This window comes from Pomacea canaliculata, linkage group LG10 (genome assembly GCF_003073045.1).
Source record: "Pomacea canaliculata isolate SZHN2017 linkage group LG10, ASM307304v1, whole genome shotgun sequence".
Lineage (NCBI taxonomy): Eukaryota > Metazoa > Mollusca > Gastropoda > Architaenioglossa > Ampullariidae > Pomacea > Pomacea canaliculata.
The window spans coordinates 18,475,279-18,489,861 of NC_037599.1; the positions used below are offsets into that span (position 1 = coordinate 18,475,279).

General features: G+C 35.8%; 1 protein-coding gene across 1 annotated transcript in view; it reads left to right on the forward strand.

The window, feature by feature from the left end:
• Window positions 1-169: 169 nt before the first annotated feature.
• Window positions 170-14,583, forward strand: part of LOC112574270 (receptor-type tyrosine-protein phosphatase kappa-like) — a 34,752-nt gene continuing 20,338 nt past the window's right edge. Inside the window, exons 1-10 of the mRNA XM_025255216.1 lie at window positions 170-365; window positions 3,120-3,260; window positions 3,993-4,259; window positions 4,687-4,824; window positions 6,121-6,255; window positions 7,399-7,542; window positions 7,869-8,006; window positions 11,474-11,611; window positions 11,820-11,925; window positions 12,913-13,022. Coding sequence (XP_025111001.1) covers window positions 293-365; window positions 3,120-3,260; window positions 3,993-4,259; window positions 4,687-4,824; window positions 6,121-6,255; window positions 7,399-7,542; window positions 7,869-8,006; window positions 11,474-11,611; window positions 11,820-11,925; window positions 12,913-13,022 — 1,390 coding nt within the window. The 5' untranslated portion in view covers window positions 170-292. The remainder of the gene's footprint in view (window positions 366-3,119; window positions 3,261-3,992; window positions 4,260-4,686; window positions 4,825-6,120; window positions 6,256-7,398; window positions 7,543-7,868; window positions 8,007-11,473; window positions 11,612-11,819; window positions 11,926-12,912; window positions 13,023-14,583) is intronic.

The following is a 14,583-nucleotide window of genomic DNA, read 5'->3' on the forward strand; positions in this document are numbered from 1 at the left end:
AAGTGAATATTTTTTCTAGTAAGTACGCAGAAATAATTAGCATTTCCGTCGAATCCTACTTCAGGTTTAGCAGTATTTTCCGGTAATCACTTCAGTAGCTGCATTGTTCAGAATATCTTGTGCCTGTCGCCTGCTTCAGTGGTATAGGTCTTGTGCCCCTCAACGTGGGTGTTGAGAACTTAACTTGAGTCTCTCTAGCAGGCGCCATGGAGAGTGTCGCGCGAGGACGGGAGATAAATTACTCAACAAGCCGTGTAGAGGGCGCTCAGTCCCGTCTAAAGATGTGACGAAGATGGCGGCGCAAACTTTGACAATAGGAATCCCTGTCACTGTGTTGTGTTTGTGTATAGCTGGAAGTTTTTGCAGTGAGTATTTGGATGATGTTAGTCAGAACTTGTGCATTCTTTAGTCTGAAGTTTTACCATTCTTTGCACGGCGTCTTATGCTCAGTAATAGTCGCGTTGATAAGGTGACAATTCTTCAGAGGAACAGAAGCCTCTGTTCTGCCACTGGCACCAGGTGACTCATAGTCGCTGGCGACAGATAAGGGAACAGATCACTTAACAACTGAATACATATACAACTTTTGCGGCTTGAGTATTATTAATATTTCTGTAATTTGGAAATTCCTTTACAAACTAAGTTGCTTACGACGTGAATCAACTGTTACAAGAATGCATTATTACAATAATGTGAAACAGAAAAGCAGTATTTTTACAATACTAATTTCTCGTGTTCTCGGAAATAAAATATTTTGCCGTAGCTTATTTTTTTCAGAGAGTGTACCTTCGTAATCATAATAAAGCATTAACATGTAGTGTATAGCTGGTTGGTTCCTGTTGGGAGAAATAAATTAAAGCTGGTTGCAATTATTCTTTCGTTGATGATAATTTCAAATCCCGAAACAAGCAATAAAATTCTGTTAATTTTTCTCAGTTTAATTTGCTTGCACTGAAAGCAGATATTAGCTGCATAAAATAATTATGCAGTTTTCCCGCAACATATAAGACCTTTAGTAAATATCCTACTGCATCATTGTGGAAATACATGGGAAACTTAAAGTATTAGTGAAATACAGATAGTAACAGTGGATGGGAGTCACACAGAAGCAGTAGATATGAACAGCAACAGTAGATAGAATAGACGCAGCAAAAGATAATGGGAATTTCAAGGGAAATCAGCTAATGTGATATACATTGTAATAGTATTTGGAGTATACACGATGACAGTAGATTGGATATATGCAGTGACAGAAACGTTTGTGCATGTCCTTGGTGAATCTGGAGATCTACATCATCTTGTAGCAGTATACAAGTATTATAACATAATGACCTAAGTGTAATGAAGTAACTAAGCAACAAACAAATGGTTAGTTACTGTTGATATTAAACATTTTGGTGCAGTCCATCCACAACTTGGTGTAGTTTCTTGGCTCAGTAACATATTTTAAGACATAAAGTTATTTTGTTAGTAGTTACGCCCTATGATAGTTACAATTGAAAATTTACCAGAATCCATAATTAATTTTTATCATGAAGCTCAGTTCAAGATGTATTTTAATACTACTTTTGATGTTGCTCCATTCTTGAGATACAAGACTGCAGACATTGCCATATATTTTGCTCAACCCAGACAGTTGAAAACAAAACTCTGATAGACCTGTAGGGCAAATAAGGTAACGGGAGGAGAAAATGATTTTTGACATTTTAAGATGGTTTTGAGAGTGGGAGAGAGAGACCAGGGTAAAAATGGGTTAAAAATGTTTATCCAGCGACTGTAGAATTATCTGCTAGCAATTAGCTGATGCCAATGTGTAGCTTCTCATAAAGTGATGATAAGCTGTCATGTTTACATGAGCCTTTTGAAACCCAAGGAACTGCAGCAAATCGAGGATGGACCATACCAAAATTCTTAATGTCAACTTTACACTTATCACAAGTTTGCTGATTAGTTACTTCATTTTTTTTTTCTTCTTGGCAAAAGTTTACTGCCACTCCTTCTCTTGCAGCAGATTATTAATCTGTTTTAAAGCTTGTAAGATTATAAAGCTTGAGATTTTGCACAACCATCAGCATGAGAACTTTCACTTGCATTATCTGATTTTTATCATGTTGATGACAACACCAGAAACTCATACACTCTTTCTGACAAGTGAGGTGGAATAATTCCTTTTCCAGCAGCATTCTGTATAGGGTCCTTGGTGTATCTGTGGTCCCATCAAAAACTGTCATGTATGGGTAGTGAGTACAGACATAGCAGGGGTAGCTGGACATAATCAGCTTTATTTGAAACTGCTAGATCATATCTTTATTGTTTGGTGACTAAAGTTGCAAATAATGGTTTAAAGAGACTTGAGGCAGCTGAGTAATGCATATGGATGGAAAGGTCATCACAGTTTGCACTGCTATTTCAGACTTGCCTTTACCTAACAGCCTTAAAGATATAAAATAAGTGTGTAACAAAACATCTCTAATTTATCAGGGCTTTTGGCATAACCAATAACCAGGATGGTGGTAGCTAAAAATAAAATCATACTTGTTAGGAGCTTGTCAGTTTGTAACCCAGGAAGTTTTATTTTTGGAAATTAAAAAAAAACCAGCTCAGAAATCCTCATTCTCTAGAACTGCAGTACAGTTAAGTTTACTAGAGGCTGCACTGTGTGAGTGAGTGAGACTATTATTTAATTGGTAGATCTTTATTAAATATTTTCACATTCAGAGACTGATTACTGTAAAGATTTAAAGGCAGCTTTCAACAAGGTTTATGATGACAGCACATCATCTTCGCATATTTTTTAATTTGTAATGATCTTGTCTGAAATAAAAGGTCATTTCAGAAATGCAGATCCAACTAGCGTGCACTGTTTTCAAATAAACTTGACTATTATGTCCAAGATAATATCTAAAGGTAATTTATGAAATCGATAATACTTTTGAGAGTACTGCATGAACAGCTACTTTGAAGAAACCCATCTTTTTTTTTTTTTTTTTTTTTTTTTTAAATGTAAAGTGTTAGTTTTTGTTTAGTGCATTATTGGCAATTATCTTGTATATCTAAGCATTTTAAATACAGCTACTTCATTGAACATTTTTAAAGACTAGAACTGCTTATGTCTATAGCATGCCCGCCAGGAAAATATGGATGGAACTGTAATGTGGAGTGCAAGTGCAAACAGGGAACTAGTGCCAGATGCGATGAAAAAACAGGGACTTGTGATGATGGCTGTGATGTGGATAGATATGGACCACATTGTCTGTTTGGTAAGTGTCTTGAGTAAATAATCCAAGATGTTATAAAAGTTTTAATAGTTCTGCCCTTTTTAAAACATATGATCTAAGTTTCAGACAGGAATAGACAAAGTTAGATATAGATCTTGACAAGTAAGGTCTTTAGAACAGATATATAGAATATATAGAGTAGATATACAGAGAACATACAGAGGTGATAGATCTGAACAGGTACATCATTAAAATTGGTTAATGCAGACCTTTGTTGAGATGACCATTTTTGAAAATCAGTTTTCTTCATCTTGCATTAGTGTAATAGATAATGTATTTTGTTTTAAATACATTCATATATTAGGTCAGCAATGATTTGAATGTTGTATGTTTGCTAGATCAAATCAAATCAATCAAATCAAAACAGACTTTATTGTCTGTCAAGGAGACCCAAGACAGAAATTTTTCTTTTGCTCACAAGGGCAGGCATACATACTCATACAGACATTTAACTCACAGTTAGGAGTAAAGATATATTATCATGGTAATTAGGATCTCCGTCAAATGGTTAATGAAATTTCAATACTTTAAATTTCTATGTATATATTAAATAAACGCATTGGCATTGCAGATTGCAACGAAATGTCTGGACTATTAGTACTAGTTTCTATGTCAACAACAGATGCTGTCTTTCTAGATAATTATCTTTTTAAGCCCCACTTTTCCTCATGAATGTTTATTTGGGAGTTATTTTGGATGCCTTTCCTTTTACAGACAGGACCTGTATATATGACAGTAGTGGTTTAAGATATACAGGCACTCTAAACACAACAAAAAATGGGCATACTTGTCTGCGCTGGAATGATTCACGTGTGCTTCCTAAGATTGATCCAACCACAGAATTTCCCGAGATGGACGTGCCAGAAAATTATTGTCGTAATCCAAAGCAAAGAGGAGGAAGCCATACTACTTGGGGTCCTTGGTGCTACATTGCTCTTGTAACAGGCATTGGCTTTGAAGACTGCAATCTAAGGAGATGTCGTAAGAAACCTTTAAAATCAGATCTTCACATGGCCCTTTTCTATATTTATTTACCAAGTGTTAAAATATGAAGTCAAGTTTTTGTTTGTTTTTCTTTTAGCAATTTAAATAAATTTACATAATTATATTCATTGGTTTGAGTGATGCCACCATGACATAATAATGCCAAAACTGTTAGCCACTGATGAAGACCATTAACAGCAAGATGCACAGCCTAAAATCCTTAATGAGTTAACTGTCCTGAAATGGCAAACTGGAATAATTTGAAGGATTCGTTAATTACTTTTCTGAGAAAATTAGGATGACTTGTACTGTTTTGCAAACAGGCATGAAAAGCCAGCATAGACATGATCTAAAACATGAACCATGAGGTCATTCTGTTTATTTAACCTTTATTTTAAATGTGTTTATTGTGTATGTTCAACAGCATGTCCAGATTACCTGTATGGAGATGGCTGCATGAATCAGTGCCATTGTTACAACAGCAGTGAAATTTGTGACCGAAGATCAGGAGTTTGCCGGTCAGGCTGTGCTGCTGGCTGGGTGGGGAAAAGCTGTGACAAAAGTGAGTTTTATCCCTTATTATTTCTGAGAGCAATAGGCTTGAAAATACAGATTGCAGTTAATCATGGGGATGTTGACATTTGAAATGTGTGACACATTGTTTGGTGGTTTTGGTGAGTCATTCTTCTTTAAAGTATATTCATTTAACCAAAAAAAATTGTGTAATAATAATTCAATACAGTTTCTACAAAACAAGAAAATGAAAGACAATAAAATAACAAAAACCTTGAATATTTAATGACAGATATGTCAACATCTTGATCATTCAATACACGTGTACCATGGTAGACGAAAATGCACTGTATTTTTAAAAAAATATGATTTCTGCAAAATACCTATTAGAGCATAGACAGTTGGTCACAAGAATCATTTTTATAAACACATGACTGTGAATTGGTCAATAAAGCACAATTGACTGATATGTGCTGGTAAGCAAAGAGAGAACATTTCAACCTAGAACCATATTGTTCCAACTGCATTGACCTTCTGCTGGAGTTGACCCCACCATTCACATGTTTCAACTGTGACCACATCATCCCAACACCTTAAGTTGAATCGTCTCAGGTCCAGGCTAAATAAATGACAGAGAAGCAACAGCTATTTGATGTTATCTGAATATGTGCATTATATTTGGAGCTTCAAATATGAAGCTCCAAATTAAAGAATAAATGACGACAAAGGCTCTTTTTATATTTAAAAAAAACTGAATAAAGGAAAAATTACATTTATTGTGAGATTTGTTCTCTGAATGTATATCTGCTTAGTTAAATGATGGTAATAGTTGACATTAGTAGCCACGTGTCTGATTCCACTTTAGGTACTGGGACAGCATAGTCTTACTTGGGATGATATGGTCATGGCAGGTTTGATTCACATCATGTTGATGTGGTTTTGGGTTGAAGTAATTGATGACCTTATAAACAAGCAGTTTCCTTTTTTTAAATGTGCTCATCCCAGGGCAAATAGTTATCCAGTCTGTTTAGAAATGTACTAAATAACATGTGACCTCTACCAAACGAAAGTCATAATACAGTACAAACTGTTGTAAGTTGTGTTGGGGAGGTAGCCATAATAGAGATGACATTTATATAGTGAAATACATCTTTGAAAATTTTTGGGTTAGGAAAGATGCAGTATGGAAGGTCTTAATGTGGAGGTTTTATTGTAAAAGAATTGCAAAGTGTCCTGGTCTGTGACTACAGAGTGCCTTTCAGTGCTTAAATATAATAAGGAGAAGATAATGTCAAAGAATGATATCAATAATCTTTTCTGTAATTTAAAAAAAAATTGTTTTCAGAATGTGTGGAAGGAAAATATGGCATTGGATGCGCAAACATTTGCAGCAATTGCTTCAATAGTTCATGCCACCATGAGACTGGCAAGTGCCTCTTAGGATGCAAAAGTGGATATAAGGGAGAGTTTTGCAACCAAGGTGAGGAGAATGGGAGCACATTTTGCTAATGTAAAATGTTTAAAAACAATATTTTAGAAATCATAGGGGATAATAATTAGAATGTTTGTGTAGTGCAGAATTTTAGTATGTTTGTGGTCGGGACTACTGCGGGTTACATTACTAGGCTAAGTATAAGTAATTAGGACAATTGATTGGAAGCAGTTAAGTTTTTTAGTCCTCACTTTTCTCACATGAAAAAGGAGTAGGGGGGAGAGAAAATTGGTGTTTTATGCCAAGCCAGCAACTAAGGCTATATCATGGCAAAGCAGCCAGCCCTGTAAACAGATGCGACAAGCAAAGAAAGAACAGTGTGCCCGAGACGAGATCTGAATACAGGACAGTCAACCTTCACTGTTTTGGTGATAGGATCTAACTGTTGCGCCACCAACCTGCTCACTTAAACAACTATCACTAACACACACATACATATATGCTATACACAACCTAGAACTTCAGTGGAAATGGTGTTACTTAAAAAAAAGATATTCTGGAATAATAAAGTCATTTACTCTTCTGGTACTGTCATGCCAGGTTTCAAACCTTTTAATGCTATTAGATATTACTTTTGCTAAATAGTGAAAAGATTTTCATTCAAAATGATGCATATAAATGCCATACACAACCTGCAGCCTAATCTCAGTACTCTGCATACATAAACTGATTGCACTATGTTTAAATTATTTAATTATTATTTAGTTACTATACAAGAAATCATATTCTTTTTGCTGTAGCTGCTTGATCAGAAATAACATTTAGAAAGACTGTTGGAGATGCCTGATTTTTGTTAGCTTTAAGAGCAAATGCCTTTGTCAGGAAGCATTGAGGTAGGAACTTCATTTCCACCGAGTTTGAACTTTGGTTGTAGTTTTATTTTGTTCTCCTGTTACTTTTAGCTCTTTTTATTTGAAATGCAATATAGCTGAATGAAATGCATCATGAGGTTGCTCATGAGTTAATCCCTCTTAAAAATACTTGTCTTCATTTCTTTTTAATTCCACCCTCCCTTTGTTGTATTTATTTATAAAGACTAAAAAATGTTAAAGCCTTGAAACTTAAGAACATGAAAGATCCCATGGAAGATTTATAACCATAATTAAACAAGAAGTTTGGCTGTTTCATCAGAGTGTACTGACTACATGTATGGAAAAGACTGTAATTTTCGCTGTGGCAAGTGTGCTGGAGGAAAACCATGTGACACAAAAACAGGCGAGTGTCCGTTCGGGTGTGCTCCTGGCTACAGCTATGATGACAGAATGTGCATCACAGGTATTTTGGTGTTTTGCACGTAATTCTTTTGTAATGTTAACATAATTCTAATTATTCTTGCATTGGTTAGTTCGTAAAGCCTTGGATATTTCTTGCAACTTTTAATAGCAAGATAAAATGCTACAGGTAAGAATAGTCTGTAGTTTATTGAGTTTTTGTTTTTTCAAAATGTCTTTGAATTATGCTTGAATTGATGATTTCACGTATTAGACAATATATCCGTAGCTCATGAAAATAGTTTTGATTACAAGCTTTTTTGTTTGAGGTAATGCTTTATTTTCAGTTGTTGGTCAGGTCATACAACCTTAATTATGGATTTTATGCAGAATGTCCTACAATGCTGTATGGCCAAGACTGCAGAAAAAGATGTGGATATTGCAAAGACGGTCCCACCTGTCACCATGAAACTGGTGTTTGTAAAACTGGCTGCAAGCTAGGTTACCATGGGGACATGTGTTTGTTACGTAAGTTGGATATGAAGAAAATTTAAAAAAATTAAGAAGAAATTAAAAAAAATTAAGGAAATTTTTAAAAAATTTATTTCACACTATAACATACCATAGACATTTTTTTCTCTGCCACATAAATTTAGTCCTATGGACAGTGGTCACTAGCTAATCTCTCAGAATCATTCACTGGATGGAGAGGGAACTCCCATAAAAAGTGCAATGTTTACTGTAGCTGAAAAAGAACCTGATCAGTCTTTTCAATCTGTTTTTCTGCCTGGCCTTTTTTTGTTGGGGAGGGCTGCATATTTGCCATCAACGCTCTTCAGCTTAGCTCATCATCATTTTGGTCTAGTCAGCTGTAGAGCTTTTAAGTCTGCAAGTCAGGAGAATCATTAACTCCCCACCCTTTCCATTTCATCTTTGTTGTCAATGTGTCTTTTTTCTTTTTTAATCAGGCCTAAAAAAATTTTTCATCAAAATAAAATCATATCACTCAGTGCCTTTTCACTTAAAGACGTCAGCACTTAAACACTTTATTGTTAAATATTTTGTAACAACATGATACAGGTGTTAAAAAGCTACACCGATATTAAATAAATCAGGAATTGTGGCTTAGTTTACCTTAAGATTTAGATACAGTGGCACCTCGACATTCGAGTGCCCTAAGATACGAGTGTTTTGAGATGCGAGCCGCCGAGCGAGAGATATTTTGCTTCGAGATGAGAGCAAGATTTGACATACGAGGAATCGCACACTACACCACTGCACACGACCCCAACATGCGGGGCGGATGTTGGGGTCGTGTGCAGCGTCTAACAATTTAAGATAAGATAAGATAAGATAAGATTACTTTATTGTCCAGAAAAGGAGATTTGTCTTCCAGCATGCAAGCAGTCAGAGTAAAAATCAAAGACATCAACAATAACATCAGCAATGGCAGAAGTGAGCACACACACACACACACACACGCCCGCATCAAAGGACAATACATCAGTGGACAATACATCAGTTCCATGACTACATAATGACAGCGATAACAGAGATGGGATTACGTCATCCCCATTGTGTGTAACACTACTAGTCGCTTATAGTCTTTTGTTTGTTTACAGCAGAGATGGCCGATGGGATGAATGACCTTCTGTAAACGTTCTTTTTCGCAAGAGGGACTCTCAATCTCCGTCCTGAGGGCATAGGCTCGAAGCGGGGGTTGAGTGGATGGGTGGGGTCAAGCATGATTTGTGTTGCTTTCCGGACAAGGGCTGAATCGTACAGGTGGGAAAGGGTTAGCTGTTGTGAGCCTACGATTTTGCTGGCTGTGCTTATGACGCGCCTCAGTTTGTTCTTGGTTGTCACGCTTGTCTGGCCATACCAAGACACAATATTAAATGTAATTACGCTTTCTACCAGCGCACGATAGACATCTACCAAAATGTGTTCGCTTACATTAAAACTACGAAGCTTCCTGATCAGATACAACCGTTGTTGTGCCTTCTTATGCACTGTCCCTACATGTACAGTGAAATTCAAACTATCGTCTATTACTGTTCCAAGATATTTGAATGTTGTCACCCTTTCAACCTCTTCATTTCCGATTACTAATGGAGTGGACATTTCTTTTCCTTTCCTCTGATCTATAACTAGTTCTTTCGTTTTTCCCACATTTAGTTCTAAGTAGCTGCTTTTGAACCACTCGCAAAGGGCCTGCACTTGTGTGGTATAGTGGGCCAAAGATTTCTCATCTCTCAGGTGACCAATAAGTGCCATGTCGTCTTCATATTTAACTAAACAGAGAATTCCGTTATTTATTTGCATCTCATTGGTGTATACAGAGAATAATACTGGAGATAGAACACACCCTTGTGGCACTCCTGTATTCAATATCAGTTCACTGGATAGGTGCCCTTTAACATTTACCCTCTGTGGTCTGTTACTCAAAAACTGATGAATCCAGCGAATTAGTGAATGACTAACTTCTAGGTCTACTAGGCGTTGAATGAGAATGTGTGTCTGCAATGTGTTGAATGCTGAAGAGAAATCCATAAAAAGTACTCTGATGGACGTTCCTGCTTTGTCTAGGTGGTTTGAAACTGTGTCTAGGAGTGTTAATGTAGCGTCTTCCACCCCTCTCTTAGCCCTGTACGCAAACTGCATGGGGTCTAGACGCTCAGAAACAGACGCTACAAGTCTATTGCATATTATCCTTTCAAAACACTTGGCTATGACTGGTGTCAGCGCAACAGGTCTAAAATCTTTGTTTTCCTTAGCATCGGGTTTTTTGGGAATGGGTACAATGGTAGAGGATCACCAGATGCGGGGTACGAAGGGGATGTTTAGAAACCCCGAAAAAGTTGCAACTGATCGTGCATCGGAGTTGTTCAACGAAATTTGCCTCATTTCCGCAATATCCTGAAAGGAAGAAACAAACTTCCTTGGACAATTTAAACGATCTGCAGGTGAAAATGAGCAAAGTGTGGCGAAAAAAAACGAAGACCAGTGACGAAAATAAAGCACTTCCGTAAGCACTTCACTTTTTCTTTTATTATGTTTTTTTTTTATAGAATATGTATTTGTTATTTATAAATAAATGTTTTCTTCTTGTAAATACATTTTCTTATTCAAAAACACTTATCAAAAACAACTGAGGTGGTGTTTTGGGAGCTGGAACGGATTAATGGCATTTCTATTAATTTCAATGGGGACAATTGCTTTGAGATACAAGCAATTTGACATATGAGCAAGGTTACGGAACGAATTAAACTCCTATGTCGAGGTACCACTGTATTCTATAAATCTAATAACTGGCATTTAAAAAAAAAAATTCTAAACTTACCTTTTTCAACATTCCACACATCACAATAAGATTCTAGTGTGAAACTAGAGCCTCTGTGGAAGTGAGTGCTGGAAAATAGAAGCAGAATTCAGGCAGAAACTAGACCTTTCAAACCAAATGTCTGATGAAAAGCTTCAAAATATTCTCTAACACAATTACTATTAATGAAGAAGTCCTTACAAAACCAACTGCACAAATATAACAACCATAAACCAAAAAAAGAAGATAGAAATAGCTAGTGCATGCATTCAGAATGAAACCAGAGGTACAACTCAAAGTAGCCCTTCATTGGGCAGCTGATGGCAAGAGGAAGTGTGATCGGCCAAAAGAAACACGGCGAAGGTCAGTAGAGAGAGAACTAAAGAACCAGAAAGAGTCCTAGAACAGCATGGCCAAATGTTCTGCTGACACACAAAAAAATGGAGGTCTCTAGTGGATGCTTTATGTACCACCTTGGTTACGAAAAGGAGTAAGTATGAAACTAGAGCGCAAATCCTGCAGCACAGGTTCAGCATTGTGAACATTTTTCCTCATTGTTTTGACAAAGTTGGACAGTGTTCTGTAATATGCGTAAGCCGGCAAGGCATGTCACTTAAAAGATAACTTGAAAACAAAATTCAGTCATTAAGAATTAAGTGTTATTTTTTTCCAGAATGTAATGATCATTTTTATGGAGAAGAGTGTAGCAATCGATGTGGTTCGTGCAAGAATAATGGGACTTGTGACAAAGCATCTGGTAACTGCTTGTATGGCTGTTCTGATGGGTTTATTGGTGCTGACTGCCGCACAGGTAAATCTTCACATGTGAAAACTAGTCACATTTTATGTAATAGGTGATAAGATAACTGTCACTAAAGTATTAACTTGAGAACTTAAATTTGTTTTGGTATGATTAGCCTTCAGAGAGGACTTTGTTATCATTGTTTTGTTTTTGTTTTTTGTTTTTTTTTTGTCATGTTTTGTGAACATTTGTAGTACTCATTTTCTTTTTGATGCAGCCATTGTTCGAAGTCCTGAAAAATCAGTGACAGCTGGTATTGCTGCAGGAGTTGGTGCATTTACTGGGGTGATCATCATAGTTATAATTATCATTCTCATTTTAAGGTAAGGTTTTTACCGTTTATGCATTTAGAAGTTAAAGATACTGGTAAATTCTCCATCTTATCTCTCGCTCTTTTTTTCTGTTAAAAGATTACATGGCATAAATCATATCACACTAACAGCTATCTAAGCTAGCAGCAGTACTAAAAAGTGTCAGTTGTCTAAGATGGTACTGCAATGAATACCATTTTACTGTAGTATTGACAGCAGTCAGCAGGCTGGCAGAATGGCAAACTTTGAGGCTGAATATAAGCAGGATAAAAACAAGATCAGTCTTACAAAGGTGAAGACTTCATTAAAGTTCAGTTCAGACAACAGTTATCATCATCAAAAATTGAGGGTCCGAAAACCCTGACAGCTCTACATTAGGGTCTGAAAACCCCTTAGAGCAGGGGTGGGTAATTAATTTTCCCAAGGGGCTGCATGAGAAATTGGAATGGTTTTAGAGGGCCAGACTAATATTGTTAACTCAGTTTTACCCAATACTATATGTATAGTATATATACTGGTGGGCGGGCCAGCAGTCGGGCCGGTCAGACTGGAGGTGGGCTGGATGCGGCCCGTGGGCTGCCCTTTCCCAGGCTGCCTGAGAGTTTATGGATGGGGAAACCTAGTTGTTATAAATAGCATTGTTTTGACTAGAGCTTGGGGTGCATTTTTTGCCCAACACTTTTCTTGATCTGACAGTTAAAAAATAAATTGACTCCTGATATAGAATAAATTTTATTATCTGTCGCAGTGTATTAGTCTCTTTGGACTTTAATATGCTATTTTAGTTCTCATTGAAACATGAGACATTTATCAGCTGTGTTGCTGTTAATTTGATTGGATTTGTTAGAAGTTATGGAGATATGCTTAGTAACTGTCTTTTTTTTTAGTTTGTGCCTTTATAGCTAGAGATGGCTAAATAAAGGAACCAATTAATAAAGTATGTAGGAAGAAAGATTTTGCAAAAAGTTTTAAGCTGCGCAAGTTTCCATACATTTTCAGGATAAGGAGAAGGAACAAGATGAGCGTAAGCAAAAGCTACATGGACGAAGTAAAAGAAGATGGTTTCATTCAAAACGAACGTTGTGAACTGCTTGCAGATTCACGGATAGGTAGGATCAAATAAGTATTTTCTTGATTGTATTGATTTTTACTTATGAAAAAAAAAGCTGCACAGTTGTCTTGGCTTAACTCGCTAAACAGCTCACTCGATTTAAAAAGTATAATCTTGAACATTGCCCACTAAAAAATGCTATGCAGTTTATGTTAAATGCTATATTAAAACTTATTGCATTGTTTGAGGTGTACTTAAAAACGATCAAAATTTTGTATAATTGTGCTGAAGTGAAAAAAAAAATTGAGTAAAATAAAGAGAAGAAACAAAGGATCTCATCGGTTCCTTCCCTTTCACTATCACTCTGCGTACTTGACGGTTGAGAGCGGTTCTGTTTTCGCTGTTTCATCAAGAAATATCCGACTTTGAGTCTGAAGCTGAAAGTTTCTATTTAGAGGATGAATCCTTTGTCATTTCTGATGAAAATAATAACGAGGATGATGAAGATAATGGAATTATTCATCTAAACCATGCAACCGCTAGACGTGACAAAGAAATGTAAGCTGAACTTTTGTTTACTTGTTGTGATCGCTAGTGATTACTTATTACGTCTCAAACAGTATTTTATACAAGTTTTGACGAAGAGCACATTCTCTGGATGCATTTCATAGAGTTTTTATTAAATTTGGAATTTATTTTTAGGATGTTTTGTTGTAATATTTAGTCAGGATATTTTGATAAATCTTTTGTGTCGCACCACACAATTTAAAAAGGAGCAGAATTTAGATATCCTGTAAAAATTAAATAAGTATATATTCAAAATATTAGAAATTCTTTGGAGATAGATGTTTCCCCTCATACTACTACATTGATAATTTATTTTGGTAGTATACCTAATATATCAAAACATATTAATAAACATTCCATCCTATATATTTCATTTTCTTTTATTTTTCTTTTCATACCTTCAAGATTAAGTCACTTTCCTTTAGTTTGCTGTCAGCAAAACTATATTTTCACTTTTCATTTGCAAAGAAATTTGTTTGCTACAACCCAAATCAAAGTAGTGAAGACAATCAACAGAGCTAATATCTTTGGACAGCAATGTCTATAGTGAATGGGAACAAAATTTAGGGAAAGTTTAGTATACTATGCCCGATTAAATGCACTTTAGCCTTTTCCTATTAAAATGTATTGTCTAAAGGCATACAAAATTTTTCTTCTTTGTGATGTTAATGTATATTATTTAGCAGACCACATGGAAAATTAGTGTTGATAAATAAATCAAGATATTTCAGTTTCAGCACTTTCTCTGACTTTTCCTTTACAATAGCATCCTTTAGTTTGGTAATTAAAAAGTTTATTTTGGAATACATTTGCGTTTGATCAGGGGCTTTTTGTAACAGCCCAAAACAAAATAGCAGGACGCCTTTAATCCCCCTCTATAGTAAGAGTTAAAAGGGTAAACAATTTTTTAACTATTAAAAATTGCACAGCATGATGCCTTTCCTACAAGAATGTAGTAAATGTAAAAAAAAAAATGAGAACATGGTTGGGATCTAAACCAAAAATGGCAAAAGGGAAGAATTAAGAGGAGTTTTTATTTTACATTTTAAGTA